General features: G+C 45.8%; 1 protein-coding gene across 2 annotated transcripts in view; it reads left to right on the top strand.

Annotated features, from left to right (window-relative positions):
- The window catches only part of LOC125447514 (ras GTPase-activating protein nGAP-like), a 98,927-nt gene that overhangs the window by 32,464 nt on the left and 47,276 nt on the right, over positions 1-19,187 (top strand). The window contains exon 3 of one of the 2 annotated variants that reach the window (XM_048521956.2): positions 3,229-3,301. In XM_048521956.2, the coding sequence (XP_048377913.1) occupies positions 3,229-3,301 (73 nt within the window). Of the gene's footprint in view, positions 1-3,228; positions 3,302-11,443; positions 11,639-19,187 lie in introns of those variants that run through there. The other variant, XM_048521957.2, reaches the window with a different exon arrangement.

Genomic DNA, 19,187 nt, shown 5'->3' with positions numbered 1-19,187 from the left:
CTGTGATGCTGCCTGGCCTGCTGTGTTCATCCAGCTTCACACTGTGTTATGTATAATTAGTTAAAATGGGTCTGTTGACAAGGGTTTAATCTGTAACTCACTTCCCTGGTATGTCCAACAGCTCCCTCTGCTGTCTATCATAGGAAACCTGACAATGGGAATGGTGTGTTGATAATTATTACCCTAGCTGTAACGCACACCTAAAACTTATAGCGAATTATTTTGTCCTCAGTGGACAAAAAGAAGATAAGTTTCTTGTCATTGTATTTTATTCCATTCCACCCAATAACTCCCCCCCCCCCCCGCCTTAGTGATTGTAACGAAGTCTGCCAGATGGACCTCATGAGGTAGATATTGGGGAGAAATCAGAGGTAGGTTCTTTACTCAGAGAGTGGTCGGGGTGTGGAATGCATTGCCGTGGAGGGTAGTGGAGTCGGCCTCGTTAGGGGCATTTAAGCGGCTATTAGATAGGCAAATGGATGATAGTATAAGGTAGGGGTGGAGGTTAGATAGACCTTAGGTTTAGGGTAAACGTTTGGCACAACATTGTGGGCTGAAGGGCCTGTACTGTGCCGTACTGTGCTATGTTCTATGTTCTACTGGAGTTCCCTGACTGGGGCTGACTGGTGCAATCAGGGAGCCCTGGCTGACAGATATAAACAGAAGTGTCAGAGGTTCTGTTCGCTCTGAGAGCTGGCTCTGAGGGAGCTGGGTCAATGTCATGTCCTCTGCCAGTGTAAATAAAGGGCAATTTGGTGACAGCCTCTGAGAAGTTATTTTATCTCTGTCTTTCTGAAGTTCTCGTGCTCTACAAGTTCACCCTGCCTTCCAAACTCTGATTCTAACCCTTTGTTCCTCTGCTTTCTTACTCAGTCTCAGTGTTGCACACCATTCCTCGACCCCACACTCCTCTTCAACTTTTTATCAGCCAATACTTCCTGTAGGACTCTCCTTACAGCCCACCATGCTGATCAAACCCCTCTCACTTCAGTTCAAATTCCTTTCCACTCATGCCTTTGAGAATTTTTTTTTTCACAAACGAACACCAGAATCTGCTGGAGAAACTCAGCAGGTTTGGCAGCATTTGTGAAGAGAGAGAAGGAGAGTTTCTGAAGATCTGATTAGGGGTCACGGTGAACTTGAAAAGTTAACTCTGTTTCTCTCTCCACAGATGCTGCCAGACCTGCTGAGTCTGTCTACTATTGCACAGTCACACAGAGTCAGGCAGCAGGGAAACAGACCCTTCGGTTCAACCAGTCCATGCCGACCATGTTCCCAAATTAAACTAATCCCACCTGCCTGCTCCTGGCCCATATCCCTCCAAACCTTTCCTATTCATGTACTTTTCCAAATGTCTCTTAAACATTGTAACTGTACCCATATCCCCCACTCCCTCTGGAAATTCATTCCACACACAAACCACTCTGTGTGAAAATAATTGCCGCTTGTATCCTTTTTAAAACTTTCTCCTTTCACCTTAGAAAACATGCCCCCTAGCTTTGAAGCTCCTTATCCATGCCCCTCATGATGTGATGAATCTCTGCAAAGTCAACCCTCAACCTCCAACACTGCAGTGAAAAACGGTCCCAGCCTATCCAGTCTCTCCTTATGACTCAAACCCTCCATTCCTGGCAACATCCTGGTAAATCTTTTCTGAACCCTCTCCAATTTAATAAAATCTTTCCTACAACGGGCCTTCGTGCTCATTTCAGATTTAAGGATCAACAGTATTTTGCTTTTATTCAAATATTTACCTATATTCTAAGGGGCAATAAACAGGGGGAGTGAATGACAACATTACTGGACTAATAGCCTATAGGATCGCGTTAATACCCTGGGGATATGGATTTAAATCCCAGCCTAACAGTGGGCAGAGTTTAAAGTTAATTAATTCATTTCACGGAATCCCGACAGTGTGGAACAGGCCACACTGACCCTCCGAAGAACATCCCACCCAGACCCACCCCATCCCTGTAACCCTGCATTTCCCATGGCTAACCCACCTAGCCTGCACATCTCTAGACACTATGGGCATTTTAGCATGGCCAATCCACCCTAACCTACATATTCTTAGACTGTGGGAGAAAACTGGAGCATCTGGAGAAAACCCATGCACTACATGGAGAATATGCAAATTCTAATCTGGGTCCCTGGTGCTTTGAGGCAACAGTGCTAACCACTGAGCCACTGTTCTGCCAAATAAATTTTGGAATTGAAAGCCATTCTCAGGAATGGTGACCATGATAACCATCAACAATTGTCCTAAAACCTCAAAACAAGCACAGAAGATGCTGGAGAAACTCAGCAGGTCTGGTAGCATCTGTGATCAAGAATAATATAGAACTCAAAATGTTAACTCTATTTCTCTCCCTGCAGATGGTGCCAGACCCGCTGAGTTTCTCCAGCACTTTATGTGTTTGTATCAGATTTCTGGCATCTGCAGTATTTTATTGCCTTAAAAACCCCGTTTGGTTCGCTGATGCTCTTTAGGGAAGGAAATCTGCTATCCTTACCCAGTTTGATCTACACATGTCTCCAAACCCACAGCAACTGGGTTGACTCTTAACTGCTCTGAAGTGACACGATGGGCCTCAGCTGCATTCAAGAAGGCAGCTCACTGCTACCTTTAGCAATGCAATTAGAGAAAGGTGATAAGTATCAGCCATGTCAACAATACCTCGTATTTTGTGACATAGAGTTAGAGAGTCATAGGGATATACAACATGGAAACAGACCCTTCATCCACACTGGCCAGATATCTGAAATAAATCCAGTCCCATTTGCCAGCATTTGGCTCATATCCCTCTAAACCCTTCCTATTCATGTACCCATCCAGATGCCTTTTAAATGTTGTCCAAAACGTTGGAACAGCTTCTAAAACAGTGATTACTGCTCCTAGAATTTGAGGAAATCAGCTCCAACACTGAAAAAAAATAGCAGCAGCTCTCACAGCCACAATTTTTTCCCATCCTCCATCTTGGATTACCCCGAATCCTATAATTTATCAGCATCCATTTGCCCATCATCTTTATTCTTGTATCATTGGTCTTTGTATATTTGTGCATTGAGTATACAACAGAATGTACCAGCAATGTGTCTTTCTCTTCAAGAAGATTTAAGTGTAACTTATTGTAATGGAAATAACTGTGAGATCTGTAATATATCACTGGTTACTAGTAGCCATGGTTGTTATCAGTTGTAACCATTGCTATCTTTTTGTAATTGTAGGCTGGCTGCAGAATTAGGGTAAGGACCAGCAGCTGTATATCTGATAGTAGCCTGAGTGCATCACAGAATTGGGGTAAGAATCTTCTCTTTATTCCTTTCCCCATACTGTTTCAATGTATTTTTATAACTGTGAGAGTCTGCAGTGACTGACCAAGCCCCCACAAGTGCAGGGAGCCAAAAAAGACCAGGAAGAGAGATGGCAAAGGAAGGGAAACATTGAGAGGCGATGCTCAGACAGATTCACACAGTTCGAGAGTCATAGCCAAATACAATGTGGAAGCAGAACCTACGGCCCAATTTGGCCATGCTGACCAGATATCCTAAACTAATCTAGTCCTATTTGCCAGCATTTGGACCACATCTCTCTAAGCCCTCGAAAATATCACTCCTTGATCTTTTATAAGTAGAGTCATAGAGTCACATACTTCGGGAAACAGATCCTTCGGTCCAACTCGTCCATGCTGACCAGGTATCCTAAATTAATCTCATCCCATTTGCCAGCATTTGGCCCATATTCCTCTAAACCCTTCCTATTCATGTACCCATCCAGATGCCTTTTAAATGTTGTAATTGTACCAGCCTCCACCACTTCCTCTGGCAGCTCATTCTATACACGCATCACCCTCTGGGGGAAAACGCTGCCCCTTAGCTCCTTTCCCCTCTCATCTTAAACCTATACCGTCTTGTTTTGGACCTCCATACCCTGGAAAGTATGCCTTGGCTATTCACCCTATCCATGTCCCTCATGATTTTATAAACCTCCATAAGATTACCCCTCAACCTCTGACATTTCAGCCTTTTATGGTCTAGACCAGATTCCCTCAAAATCTTTTTAGAAAGTAACCTAGGCCCTAACTTTCCTTATTCTAAAGGTAGATATGAAGTGCTGTGTTCCAGATACCATACGACTGGTCAAACTACTCAAAGTTAGCGAGTTTTGAGAAGATTTGTAGCTCAGGTTGAGTTTCTGGATGTGAGTTTGCTCGCTGAGCCGGAAGGTTAGTTTTCAGACGTTTCGTCACCATTCGAGGTAACATCATCAGTGAGCCTCCGACGAAGCGCTGGTGTTACGTCCCACTTTCTATTTATCTGTTTAGGTTTCCTTGGGTTAACCCAAAAGAAAACCAGTATTGTCACAGACCTGTCAATATTATGAGGCAAACCCATGAAGATCAGTTGCTGGAAAAGTATTACTTAGGTCAGAATGTTCCTTTCAAAAATAACCCGTTAGGAACATCTTCTGTACACAAAGGCTGATGGAACTTTGGACCTCTCATCACTTGGGTGAGAATGAGAGATTCTTGTTATAGGAAGGGGTTCAGGATAAAACGGTACCTGGAGTCAGGTTCGAGATCAACCAAGATGTTACTAAATAGTGTCAGAGGCCAAGGGACCGATCCATTCCTGTGTTTCCATGTCGATGTGCCTGTGTGAGTTTGAGTTTCTGAGTGTGTGACTCATAGTCTGAAAGAACAGAGAGAAAATTACATAAACTTTCATTTGCACAGAACTCTGTTGTGAATTTGACAGAATTCCAGAGCAATAATTTCTCAATCAGAAAGAAAGAGAAAAGGACAGACCTGGCTTACCACCCACTTTGGATGAGTTGCCTGGAGTTGATGTTAGTCCCACTCGGTGGCTGCCTAGATAACTGTTCTACGGGACACCTTGTTCCATAGAATGATAGAACCTGTACAGTGTAGAAACAGGCCATTCAAACCTGCACCAACCCTCTGAAGACTGTTCCACCTAAACCCAACCTATCAATGTAAGCCTGCATGGGGATTTTACCATGGCTAACCCACCCAACCTGCATATCCATGGACGCTAGGGGCAGTTGCTTTTTTTTAGCGTGGCCAATCCAGCTAACCTGCACATCTTTGGACTGTAGGAGGAAACCGGAGCACACAGTCAATATTCTGCCTGGTTGTCCACCAAACCATTTGACACCAAAGTAGCCCTCAGGAATTCTACCTTTGGCCTCGGCACATCTGCAGATTGGAAGAGATGTTAGATAAGTAAGGGATGTTAGATAAACAAGGGATCAGCAACTGATCCTCATGGGTTTGTCTCTTACCATCGACAGGTCTGTGACGATACTGGTTTTCTTTAGGTAGAGATGTTGCAAGGCAGAGGAACCAACTCATCAACTGAAGACAAGTTGAGTAAACGATTTTAAAGTTGGAACATTGGAAGCAGCCTGGGTGTGCCCAGCTCTCACAGACCAGGCTCTCTAGTTAACAAGGTGTAGAGCTGGATGAACACAGCAGGCCAAGCAGCATCAGAGGAGCAGGAAAGCTGACATTTCGGTTTGAGACCCTTCTTCAGAAAATAGCAGCATTGGCAGTTCCTACTATCCCAGGCTATCTAGTTATTTTTTAGCTTCAAGCAGCAGAAGCCTTTGGGGTCTCAAGAGTTGGTAGCTTCAGTGAGTGTCTCCCAGCTACTCGCCTCTGTGAATTTTCTTCTGATGTTTCGTCCTCCTGGATTGGAGAACTGCATGTGAGAATCTGTGTCTGAATTTGCCTTTGTGCCAAGAGGTGTGTTTATGGGATGGGCCAAGTGGACTGCTTCACTTGGATTCTCAGAGCTTCCCCTTTGCCAGAAAGCATGCTGATTGTGGGAGCTCAGGGGTGGTAAATCTGGATCCACGGGGTGGATTCCCAGATAGGGCAAAAAGTGAAGGGGGTGGCAAACTGGGCTGGAGTTACAATCAACTCGTCACCAGATGATCAGTGTGCTTACACACACACACACACACACACACACACACACACACACACACACACACACACACACACACACACACACACACACACAGGACAATGGCTCAAAGTGTCAGGGAGCGGTTGCTCTGCTCAAACCCTAAACTGGAACTGCGAAGTCATGTTGAGGTTGTACAGGAGTGTATGAAGCCTCCTCTGGAGTACTTGTGTCCAGTTCTGGTTTCCCAGTTATAGGAAGGAGGTTATTAAGATGGAGAGGGTTCAGAAGAGATTTATGAGGATGTTGCTGAGTTTGAAAAGTATGAGTTAGGCTGAAAGGCAGGACGGGTTGGGACTTTTTTTGCTGGAGCGTAGGAGGCTGAGAGTCAACCCTATAGAAGTTTATAAAATGATGAGTGGTGTAGGTCGGGTTAATAATAGTTATCTTTTCCCCAGAGTGGGGGATTTCAAGTCGAAGGGGCACATTTTTAAGATGACAGAGGAGAGATTCAAAAAACACACGAGGGGTGAATTGTTACACAGCGTGTGGTTTGTGTGTAGAATGAACGTCCTGAGGAAGTGGTGGGTGTGGGTACAATTATAATATTTAGAAGACGTTTGGATAAGTGCATGGATAGGAAAGGTTTGGAAGGATATGGGCCAGGAGAAGGCAGGTTGGATTAGTTTATTTTGGGATTATTTCTGCCATGGACTGGTTGGATGGAAGGGTCTGTTTAAATGCTTTATGACCCTATGAGTCTATAATAAGGTATAAGCAATTAATTTAAAGACATGATAGAAATATTTAATGGGGAGCGATTAGGGAAGACTGAAGGATGAGCTCATGATATCTGATCTTTGACATTGTGAAAGATTCTGAGAGTGACAGATCAGCAATCCTTAAAGCAACTTTGCTTGGAAATTCCCTTTTCAAATGCGTCAGCAATGATGGTCCCACAAACTGATGAAACTATATTACACCCTTATTAGGTAAGTAACCATACAATAATGCCTTGAGGAAGTAAATGTAGCTACTTACTGCAGCAGTTTGAGTTGGGGGTTGCAATTATCCCGAGAAGTGAAGCATAAAGCTGATGTGACATTTGACTGACATTGCATACAATCCAAACTGTTTTTGATATGGAAACACCGACCCTGCAGCTTCCCCTCCAAGCTACTCACCATCCTGACTTGGAAACGTATCACTGTTCCTTCACTGTCGCTGTGGTCAGAATCCTGGAATTCCCTCTTTGGGGGCCAACTGCAGTTGATTAGGAAACATGGCATAGGTCCACCATTTCTGGGGCATTGGGAATGGCTGATAAAGACTGGCCCAGCCAATGGTATCTTGCTCTATGGAAAATGGAAATAACATACACTGGAACAGGGGCTGAACTCCAATGTTCCATATTCAATGCAGACAGGTATTGGTCAGATAAGCAGTTTCACTAAGTTTCACCAGCACGGAAGTGACAATTTCATTCCTCAAAGGAAAACTACTAGGAGGAAACAAATGTTCTTCCCCCTGCTTGTGGTGTGTGAGCACTTGTGTGAAAGTGACAGCCTCAGGAATATTCTACACAAATCTTGCGCAGTCTGTCAGTGTTATGTAACCATTCTGGGAGTATATACTACAGCTGAAAGACTTATATAAGGCATACTGACCTTTCCTACAATCACAAGAGTCGGTCAACCAAGTGGATTAGTGTAAACAAAGTGTTGGAAATACTCCAGCTGGCCAGGCAGCCTTGTCACGACAGTTATGCAGAATAAATGCAATGGAGCAAAGGGTCCCCTCTCTGGCCTGTAAATGGTTCTATGATTTCCATATTAAACAGGATCATCATGCCCCGTACCACCCCCAACACTGAAATACAGGCTTTTGCTACACTCACATCACTCACTCCTTCACAAAGTAATTGGATGACTCCACACATGGGAAACAGCACAGTGGCTCAGTGGTTTGCACTGCTGCCTCACAGCCCCAGGGACCCAGGTTCGAATCCACCCTCTGGAGACTGGGTGCGTTTCCTCCAGGTGCTCTGGTTTTTTTCCCACAGGCCAGAGATGTGCAGGTTAGGCAGACTGGCCATGCTAGAGTGCACATACTGTCCAGGGATGTGCAGGCTTAGTGGGTTAGTTGTGGAAAATATGGGTATAGGGTAGGGGCTGGACCTGGGTGGGATCCCCTAGGGGGGCTGGTGCTGACCTGATGGACTGAATATCCTCTTTCCACACTGCAGGGATTGTATAATTCACTGGAAGCAGGAAGTATATAACAGATATCTAGTCAGCCACTTGAGTGGGATTAACATTAATTCCTGGTGATTTATTGAAAGTGGGTGATCAGCGAGTTCTGCCCTTTACTTTCTCTCTCTCGTTGACACAGAAATTAATTTGTGGGCCCTGTTTGTGGCATCTCTACAGAATTCCACGGGGCCTCTAGAGACCTGTTTGATTATCAATGTAGTAGACAACACTTACACTCCATCAGGTGAAAACCTCTTTGCTCTGAGAGTAGTGCGAGAATGGAATTTGCTCAGAGGTGGATATTTTGGGGATACTGGATAAACACATGGAAGCCAAAAGGAATAGTAGAATATGTTGATGGGGGTGGGGGAGGGGGTGGTGGGAAGAGGCTGGTGTGGGTGATGAAGACCAACATGGAACAGGCGGGCCGAATGGCCTGTTGCTGCGCTGTGGAGACTCGTAAAGCTTGGTCTTGTTTGATGAACATTGTTCACTTGTTGAGAGTAGCCTCTTACTGTTTGAAATGGTTAGTCACTGCGCTGTGTAAAGACGCTGCATCTGTACCATGCAGGGGTCTTTGGCAGCTCAAGCGACAACTGGCTTCTGCTTGCTTTCGGCCTGATGTGGTTAATGCAGTTGGTCTATTTCCAAACTGTCGATTGGTTGGCAGGAAATGACTAGCCCTTCTTGGGGTGAGACACCACAAGGGGAAGGGAAGGCCGTTCAAATTGGCCAAAAGCACACTCCAGTCCTGGGCATATTCGAAGGGAACTCAGGGAAGGGCCCTGGTGGCTAGCTCCTCCAAATGTCCTGTCACTTGCTTCACCCCCAGTGTGGGCCTAGCTCGCCAAAGGATTGGGGACGGTGCATTCCCAAACTGCTTCCCCATTGGGTTCCTGGTTTTAAAAAAAGATTGTCACAACCTGCCAGCGAGACAGGTTGGGGTGGCATAAGCAGAGATAGTGACTATGTCAGAGACCACAAACAATAGGCCATAAGACATAGGAGAAGATTTAGGCCATTCAGCCCATTGAGTCTGTTCCACATTTCAATCATGGCTGATATGTTTCTCAACCCCACTCTCCTGCCTTCTGTCTAGAGCCCTTGATTCCCTTACCAATCAAGAACCTATGTATCTCTGTCTAAAATACACTCAATGACTAGGCCCCCACAGCCCTCTGCAACAATGAGTTCCACAGATTCACCTACCTCTGGCTGAAGAAATTCCTCCTCATCTCAGTTCTAAAGGGTGGTCCCTTCACTCTGAGGCTGTGCCCTCGGGACCCAGTCTCTCCTGCTGGTGGAAACATCTTCTCTACATGCACTGTGTCCAGGCCTCTCATTTTTCGGGAAGTTTCAATCAGATCCCCACTCATTCCCGCCTCATCCTTGTGAACTCCTTCGAGTGTGGGCCCAGAGTCCTCAAATGCTCCTCATATGATAAACTCTTCACCCCTGAGGTCATTCTTGTGAGAAGATGTTTGACTGCCGGGAGTTATGGGTAGGAGTGCCTGTGGGACGGGTGGAGGGGAAGTAGTGAGTTGGGAAAGGGAGGAGACCTGATCTTCTAATGACCAGCTCTACCTTAGACCTTGGGATCCCAACATCAGATTAGTTGCAGTCAGGGTGACAGTTGGGAATCCACAGTTGATCACTAGATATCTGTGGAAGTGAGAAGTGAAATTAACGAGGTTACAAACCACTGGGAGACTGGAGGAGCCACTACACTGCTCTCCTCAGAGCAGAGATACTTAAGGGAATGAAAGACAGGAGCGTTCAAACTTTAGAGATCATCAGAGGAGCAGGAAGCCTGACGTTTCGGGCCTAGACCCTTCTTCACAAAATGGTCAACTGCAATGCTGTGAGTCTGGAGTCACATACAGGTCAGGCTGGGGTAAGGACAGCAGCTTTCCTCCCCCCACTGTTACATCAGTCACCCAGCTTTACATGATGGTGAATGATAGCTTCAGGCTCACCATCGCTGAGACCAGTGTTCAATTCCAGATTTATGAATGGAACTTAATTCCCACCTGCTACTGTGGGAGGAAGTGAATCTGAGTCCCCAGGGACATTAGCCTCTGGTTTTTGAGGCTGAAACATCAGCTTTCCTGCTCCTCTGATGCTGCTTGTCCTGCTGTGTTCATCCAGCCTCACACCTTGTTATCTCAGATTCTCCAGCATCTGCAGTTCCTACTATCTCTGTTCAAACATTAGGATGGCTTGGATAAAGTAATTAAAAGGGAACTGTATGTAATGGCAAGACAACAGGAATACACAAAACCACGGAATGTTTACAATGCAGAGGAAGGCCATTTGTCCCATCAGGCCTGTACTAGTTCTGAGAATGAGCACTATTGAAGGTTTATATAATTCACAAAGGATCTAGAGTGGAAGATGGGTTTTTGTTTAAAAAAATTGAGCTGTGGTGGCCATCTGAATTTGAGGCATAAACCCAGTAAAGCTAATTAAAACTCCTGCTATCTCAGAATGGGGTGGCACGGTGGCTCTGTGGCTAGCGCGTCTGCCTCAAAGCGGCAGGGGCCAGGGTTTGATTCCACCCTAGGGTGACTGTCTGTGTGGAGTTTGCACATTCTCCCCGTGTCTGCGTGGGTTTCCTCCAGGTGCTCCGGTTTCCTCCCACAGTCCAAAGATGTGCAGGTTATGGTGGGTTGGCCGTGGAATATTGCCCATAGTGCCCAGGGATGTTACATGGGTTAGCTATGGAACATGTGGGGTTACAGGGATATGTAGGGGGGTGGGCTGCTCTTCAGAGGGTCAGTATGGACTTGATGGGCTGAACGGCGTGCCTCCATGTTGTAGGGATTCTGTGAACTAGTAAGCAACATGAAGAAAAGCTGTAAATTGTAGCAAATGCCATGAGAGGGCAGTGGAGGCGGTTGAAAATAACTTCCAAAGGGGGATTTCTTCAAAGATTTAGCAGAGGCTAATGGGCTGAATGGCCTCCTTCAGTTCTGCATCATCCTATAGCTCCTGCTCGATTTTGTTGGCAAACTGAAAATAATTGCAACGCTTATCGTAAATCTAAGAAGCAAATACAATCTCGCTGTGGAACAGGGGAAGCTTGATTTCTGCAAGCAGGAAGTTAAGAAGGTAGACCGATGACAGTGTTCAGGTCTGAATGCTTCCTTTGAATTAGACCGACGTGGTCATGTGACCGGTGAAGTTGGTTGGTTGTCAGTTACACTAAAGCTGATAGAAGTGACTCTGTGCCGCACAAGAGCAGAGCATCGAGGGGGTGAAAGGCCGTCCCAGGCTTCAAGGGAGAAAACATTTCACGCGGAGCTTTGCAAACGCGGGAGCAGGGCTGGCAGCGACCATGCAGGAGATGGCCACATTCTGAGGAGCTTGGGTCAACGGGAAGAACAACAACAGAATGCAACACCGACAGAGCAAGATGGGCTTGAAGCGATGGTTAGTCTGTGGGGCACAGCAAGGTGCGTGATAACTCTATGCTGATTGTGCCAGCTCTCAGCATTCATACTACAGCAAAGGGAAGAGTGCTTTCTCCTTATCATCTCTAGCATTTTTGCACAGTGGAGCTTAATTTAAGAGCGAAATACCTCCGTTTTGGGCACTCAAATCTCTAGCATTGTTTGGTCGAGTAAACTGTTGGAAAAGTGCTCAAAAACCTGTCCCAGTTGATCAGAATAAAGTTCCCCTTTTATTCGTGAATTACCTTCTGACGTCTGCAGAGATTCCATTAATAAGCCACAAAGCCTGTTAATAGGGACATTTCTACTCCGTGGAATCCCTCTGCAGGGATCGAAGAAACTGATCAATTATTGATAGAATTTTCCCAATCGCATTGTCTGATAGAGGGGGCATTATTTCTCTCTCTCTCAAGATTACAACTAACGCGTGTGGAACTAAAACAGATCTATTTTGTCCAAGGGCGTTAAGGGATATTTTACGATGTTTTAATTTTTGGATTTCAAGAAAGATGGTAAATTTAGTTTTAGATACCTGCGATATCCAATATTTTCCGTGAACATATACAATTTCCTGATAGGCTAAAGGAAGATGCTTGCATTTATATAGCACCTCCCATGATCTTAGGATGTCCCAAAACACTCTACAGCCAGTAAAATGCTTTTTTGATATGTGCTGGCCCTGTTACTACAGAGGAAACCTATTTGAGCACAGCAAGATCCCACAAACAGCAATGTGATGAACGACCAGTTTATCAGTTTTGCGGGATGGTATTTGGGGGAAGGGATAAATATTGGGATGGGAAACTGGGAGAAACCCTCTGATCTTCTTCAAATAGTGTCCCGGGATCTTTAAGATCCCCCTTATGATGGGCCTTGTTTTTATGTGGATGAAAGCGCCTCTGACTGTGACGCATTCCCTTCACACAGCATTGCAGGATTGAAATGGGTTTCATGCTGAATCATAGAAGGAAGCAGCACAAGGAGGCTATTTGACCCATCATGCCTGTACTAGCACTGAGGATGAAGCTCTGTTGAATGAGTACTTTCCTATTACCTTGTTTCTAAAATGAGACGTGAATCCTCTGCCTCAGAGGCACCACCAGAGCTTGCACTTAGAAAGGAGCAGTGGAGATGTAGTCACTGGGCTTGAAAACCAGAGGCTAATGTCCCGGGGGACTCAGATTCACTTCCTCCTACGGTAGCTGGTGGGAATTAAGTTCCATTCATAAATCTGGAATTGAACGCTGGTCTCAGCGATGGTGAGCCTGAAGCTATCATTCACCATCATGTAAAGCTGGGTGACTGATGGTACAGTGGGGGGAGGAAAGCTGCTGTCCTTACCCCAGCCTGACCTGTATGTGACTCCAGACTCACAGCTTTGCAGTTGACCCTTGCCCCCTGAAATGCCTTGGCAAGTTTGTGGGGCAGTTAGGGATGGTTAAAAAATGCTGACCCAACACTTACTTGGATGAAAATAAAATGCGTCCTTGTGGCTGGCGAGACTATAAATAACTGATTTTGTAATAGGAAATAAAATTGGCTCTTTAGTGGTAGCTGCCTCAACTGATGTTAGAAATTAATGAACAGCGCGTATTGAGTCATAACTGTGTACAGTGCAGAAAAACGTCCGTAGAGTCTGCATCAGTCAAAAACGACCACCTAACTATTCTAGTCCCATTGTCCAGCACTCGGCTCATACCCTTGTAAGATTTGGGATCTAAATCCTTCTTGGACGTTATCAAGTGTTTCTGCCTCTACCACACTTACAGGCTGTGAGTCCCAGATCCCCAGCACCTTCTGAAAGAGAAACAATTTCCTTTCCTCCTCTCGAAACCTCCTTCCCCTTACCTTCAATCTGTGCCCCCTGGTTACTGATCCCTCTATCATGGGGTAAAGTCTCTTCTTGTCTACCCTGTCTGTGCCCCTGTCCCCGTATGACCCTGCCATTGGTGCCCATGGGTCTTGAAAGAATAGAAAGGGAAGCTGGCACATGATAGTATGTTCACATTAGCTCCATGCATCCAAACCCTTCTCAAGGGTAAAAGGTCAAAGGTAAAGGGCAAAAGTAAAAGGACAAAGGTCTGGCAGATGGAGTACAATGTTGATAAGTGTGAGGTCATCCACTTTGGTAGGAATAACAGCAAAATGGACTATGTTTTAAATGGTTTAAAAATGGCAGCATGCTGCTGTGCAGAGGGATTCGGGTGTCCTTGTGCATGAATTGCTCAAAGTAGGATTGCAGGTGCAGCAGGTAATTAAAAAGGCAAATGGAATTTTGTCTGTCATTGCTAGAGGGATGGAGTTTAAAAACAGGGAGGCTATGCTGCAGCTGTATAGGGTCCTGGTGAGGCCACACCTGGAGTAGTGTGTGCAGTTTTGGTCTCCTTACTTGACAAGAGATATACTAGCACTGGAGGGGTGCAGAGGAGATTCATTAGGTTGATTCCAGAGTTGAGAGGGTTGGATTATGAGGAAAGACTGAGTAGGTTGGGATTATACTAATTGGAATTTAGAAGAATGAGAGGCAATCTTATAGAAACATATAAGATTATGAAGGGAATAGATAAGGTGGAGGCAGGGAGGTTGTTTCCGATAGCAGGTGAAACTAGGACTAGAGGGCAAAGCCTCAAAATAAAGGGAAGCAGATGTAGGACTGAGGTCAGGAGGAACTTCTTCACCCAAAGGGTTGTGAATCTGTGGAATTCCCTGCCCAGTGAAGCGGTTGAAGCTACCTCACTGAATGTGTTTAAGGCAAGGCTAGATACATTTTTGAACAGCAAAGGAATTAAGGGTTATGGTGAGTGGGCGGATAAGTGGAGCTGATTCTCAGAAAGATCAGCCATGATCTTATTAAATGGTGGGGCAAGCTTGAGGGGCCGGATGGCCTACTCCTGCTCCTAGTTCTTATGTTCTTCTGTTCCCATTAGGGTCACTGGAGAGGAGATGGACTTTTCACAAGTTTCCAACTCACTGAGACTAATCTATAGAGTATCTTAGAGATTTGACAGAGCACAATGTCAGCTTATACAACTGGAGGAGCGTGTTTGTGGGCTCCGCATTTCAAATCAATGTCACAGCATTGGGTAGAGTGCTCCAGAGAGCTTCCAGTTGGAATAGGAAGACATGCTGGCATAGGAAGTAGTCCAGGGAAGGATCACTCATATGATCCCTGTTTTGGAGGGACTCCCTTATGAGGAGGTATTAAGTAGGTTGGGGTTGCGCTCACTAGAGTTTAGAAGAATGAGGGTCAACTTTATTGAAACACACAAGATACTTAGGGGGCTTGACAGGGTAAATGTGGAGAGGTTGTTTCCCCTTGTGGGAGAGTCTGGGACCAGCGGCTATAATTTCAGGGTAAGGGGATCGCACATTTAAGACAAAGATGAGGGGAAATTCCTTTTCAGAGAATAGCGGATCTGTGGAGTTCTTTACCTCCGAAGGCCGTTGAGGCTGGCTCATTAAGTGTATCAGGGCTGAGATTTTTTAATCAGCGAGGGGATTGAGGACAATGCGGGGGGTGGGGGGAAGGGCAGGGAAGCGGAGTTGAGGATGATCAAATCAGCCATGATTTCATTGGAAGCTGGAACAGATTTGATGGGCTGAATGGCCTACTCCTATACCAATGTTTGTGGCTGTATGGGACCAGGGATGAAGGCCTTGAGCGATGTAAAGAGACTGGAGCATCTAATGTTGATCTCCTTGGAGTAGGGCAGGTTGAGGAAATTTCATAATGACACCCAGGACTGGGAGTACTTTTGATGTAAAAAATACGAAGGAAATACTTCCTTTGGCAGTGACAGAAGAGGGGGTACAGATTTAAAGTGAAAGAAGCAGAAGGGGAGATGATTGGCTGAATCAGTGTGTTATCGTCTAGAAAGTTCTGCTGAAAGGTTTCTGCCAGTTGTAGTTTCAACTTGAAATGGGGAGTTGGATCAATATTTGATTAAAACAAAGGAACTGCGGTGAGGAAAGAACTGTGGAGAGAGACTTTATTCAAGGGTTAGCCCACGCCCAATGGGCTGACTGGCCTTCATGTGGTATTATTCTTACACAGTGAGAGTGGGACTTTCCCACATTGTTACATTCACTTTCGCATCAGCAACTTCTTAGCACGATCAGAGATATCTGATTAGGGTCATCATCAGACGCTGACCTCCCAACATTTATTTAATAAAGCTGCTGCTAAATTTGTTGAACTTTTCGGAAGACATTCATTATAGCTACAACACAAGCACTGGACTACAACCCAGAGATAATTCTCCCCATGGCAGCTTCTGGAATGGGGGATCAAGTAAGTCATACTGTCACGCTGTGCAGAAACAGGCCCTTCAGCCCAACTCATTCATGCTGGCCAGGTTCCCCAAACTAAACCAGTCCCACTTGCCTGCCATATCCCTCTAAACATTTCCTCTTCACATAGCTGGACCTGCATCCACCACTTCCTCTGGGCAGTTCATTCTGCATATGAGCCACCCTCTGTGTGAAAAAGTTGAACTTGTGTGGCTGAGAGCCTGAGAGCAATGAAGTAGGTTGACAACAGCAATTGCAGGCAGCTTTTGAATTGGTTGCGATGTCAGGTAAGCATTTGAAGATCATCAAGAAATTTAGGCAAATGATATTGGGCCAAGGTGGAGAGACAGAGCCTGGGCTAAAGGCCAAGTTGGAAGCTTAGAGATGGTTAACGTGTGAAGGAACTCTTGAATAAGGGTACACCAAAGAAGTAGGTAATATTTACACCACACAAACACCAAGCAATGACCATCTCCAATAAGAGAGAATCTAACCATTACTCTTTAAGATACAATGGTGTTACCATCGCTGAATCCCCCACTATCACTATCCTGGGGGTTACCATTGACCAGAAACTCAACCCAACTAGCCACATCAGTACTGTGGCTATAAGAGTGGGTCAGAGGCTAGGAATCCTGCAATGAATAACTCATTTCATGATTTACCAAAGCCTGTCCACCCTGGACAAGGCACAAGAGTGTGATGGAGCACTCCCCAGTTGCCTGAATGGGTGCAGTCCCAACAAGAAGCTGGATGCCATCCAGGACATAGTGGCCTAATTGATTAACACCTTATCAATCACATTCAACATTCACCGCTCATGCACGAGAAGCACCGCAGTAATGTACTCTCATTAGAAGCCTAGGACCACTTCATCTAGAAGGACAAGGCCAGCGGATACATGGGAACACCACCCTCTGCGCGTTCCCCTCCAGGCCATTCACCATCCAGACTTGGAAATATGTCGCTGTTCCTTTAGAGTCACTAGGTTAAAATCCCAGAAGTCCCTCTTTAATCGCATTGTGGGTGTTCCTGCACTGCATGGACCATCATGAAGGCAGCTTCCCACCACCTTCTCCAGGGCAATTTGGAATTGCCAGCTCAGGCAGCCACAGGAATAATGTTAGGGAATTGAAGCGTATGGAGAGGGCACTAAACAAGAAAAACATCTAACTTCAAAAGAAGTCAAACAAGAAGTTAAAGAAAGAAATACAGTGGGCAGGCTAAGAGTGGACAGACATGATTGGTCTACCCACTCTATCCCTTCCGGACCCCTTCTTGACTTCTTTCAACCACAACTCTGTATATGTTGCTTTTGGTTATGAGTCAGGAGGCGCTGGGTTTAACCGGTCCTTCAGAAAATGAGGACAGCCAATGTCTCAACTGGTTCCCAGTGCGGTGCCGAGGGAGCGTGGCACACACGCTGTCTGGGTGAGAAATATGATCGAGGCATCATCTGGCCAGGGAAAAGGATTTTAAAAAATCCAACCCCCCACCCCCCCGCCACCCCATGGCAAAATGTAAAGACAGCAGTTGGTTTCTCCCTGGTGTCCTGATCAATATTTGTCTCATTTAATACCCCCAAATATTTTGTCATTAACGTGTTGGCATTTACTGCATGTAAATTGGCTGCTGCACTTCCCACATTATGATAACTCAGAAGTGTCTTTGGAGGGTGAGAGGCGTTGTAGCAATGCAAGTGTTTATCTTTCTTATTATGTGGCTAATCATTAAGCTAAAGGGAGATAAGCGAGGACAATGTGACAGTCCTGCAATTGATGTCAAAGGGCTTTCACTTAATAATTTCTTGCTATAGACTTCTAACTTAGTTTGATTCAAGATTGGGGGGGGATGGGGCTGTACTTTTTTTTAGCTTTGAGTTTCGCTAATTTCCACGTACTGTGCTGTTGCACCAGAACAATATGAACAAACATCAGAGATAGCAGGGACTGCCGATGCTGGAGAATCTGAGATAACAAGGTGCAGAGCTGGATGAACACAGCAGGCCCAGCAGCATCAGAGGAGCAGGAAAGCTGACAGTTCGGGCCTAGACCCTTCTTCAGAAAATCTGAGTGTGATTATGTTAATGGGACAAAAAGATCAGTGTGAATGTTTGGATTATAATTGGATTTGTGAGGAAGCTGCATTTAGTGTCCACTGTAACCAGAGTTACAAATGAAGGCGGAATCTAACATTTTATTTTTAACTGTCGGTGTCATCAAAATTTTTTGGAGGGTTTGGACCCTTCGTGTATTTTTCGTAATGTACCTGACCAAATGCACCTCATTAACTACCCTTCCTCTATGTAAACCTCTTGTCTGGTCCAAGTCCCATTCTACCACTCATTGCTTCAACAACTTGCCACACACTGGATATCTGCACCATCTTTAAAAGGCCACTGTGCCCCCCGATACGTGTTGGCGATCCTGTGTCGGCCCCTCGCTGGCAATACAATGAGACATGGCAGCCACAAAGCAACAGTGCCCTGGCCAGTCCCTCACATGCACAGCCAGTGCTGACTCGCCGGGCCACACAGTCTACACACCCTCCTCAGATCACCAGTACTCTGCTCCCAGCGCTCACAGAGACCAGCAGATCGTCATTGTCCAGTAGAGGAACGTCTCACACATATGCACACACACTCACACACTCACACATGCACACTTGCACACACACACACACGCACACACACATACGCACTCTTGCACAAGCACACTCACACCCACACACAGACACGCACACATGCACACTCACACACACACACACACACACACACACACACACTCGTACCCACACACAGACACTCACAGCTACACACACAGACATGCACACTCACAGACACACACACTCATACCCACTCACACAGACACTCACAGCTACCCACACAGACATGCACACTCATACCCACACACAGACACGCACACTCATACACTCACACACCCACACCCACACCCACACACACACTCACACATGCACAAACACACACATACACACACACACACACACACACACACACACACACACACACACACGTGCACTTACACATCACACACAGGCGCGCACACACACATGTACACTCCCACACTCAGACACTCACACACGCACACGCACACACACACACTCACTCCCACACCCACACTCACACACACACTCACACATGCACACTCACACGCAAACTCTCACACTCATACACTCAAACACTCACACCCACACATGCACACTCTCACACACTCACACTCACACCCCCACAGACACACTCACA

Source organism: Stegostoma tigrinum, chromosome 35, assembly GCF_030684315.1.
Source record: "Stegostoma tigrinum isolate sSteTig4 chromosome 35, sSteTig4.hap1, whole genome shotgun sequence".
NCBI lineage: Eukaryota > Metazoa > Chordata > Chondrichthyes > Orectolobiformes > Stegostomatidae > Stegostoma > Stegostoma tigrinum.
This window is presented reverse-complemented; position numbering and strand designations above follow the sequence as displayed.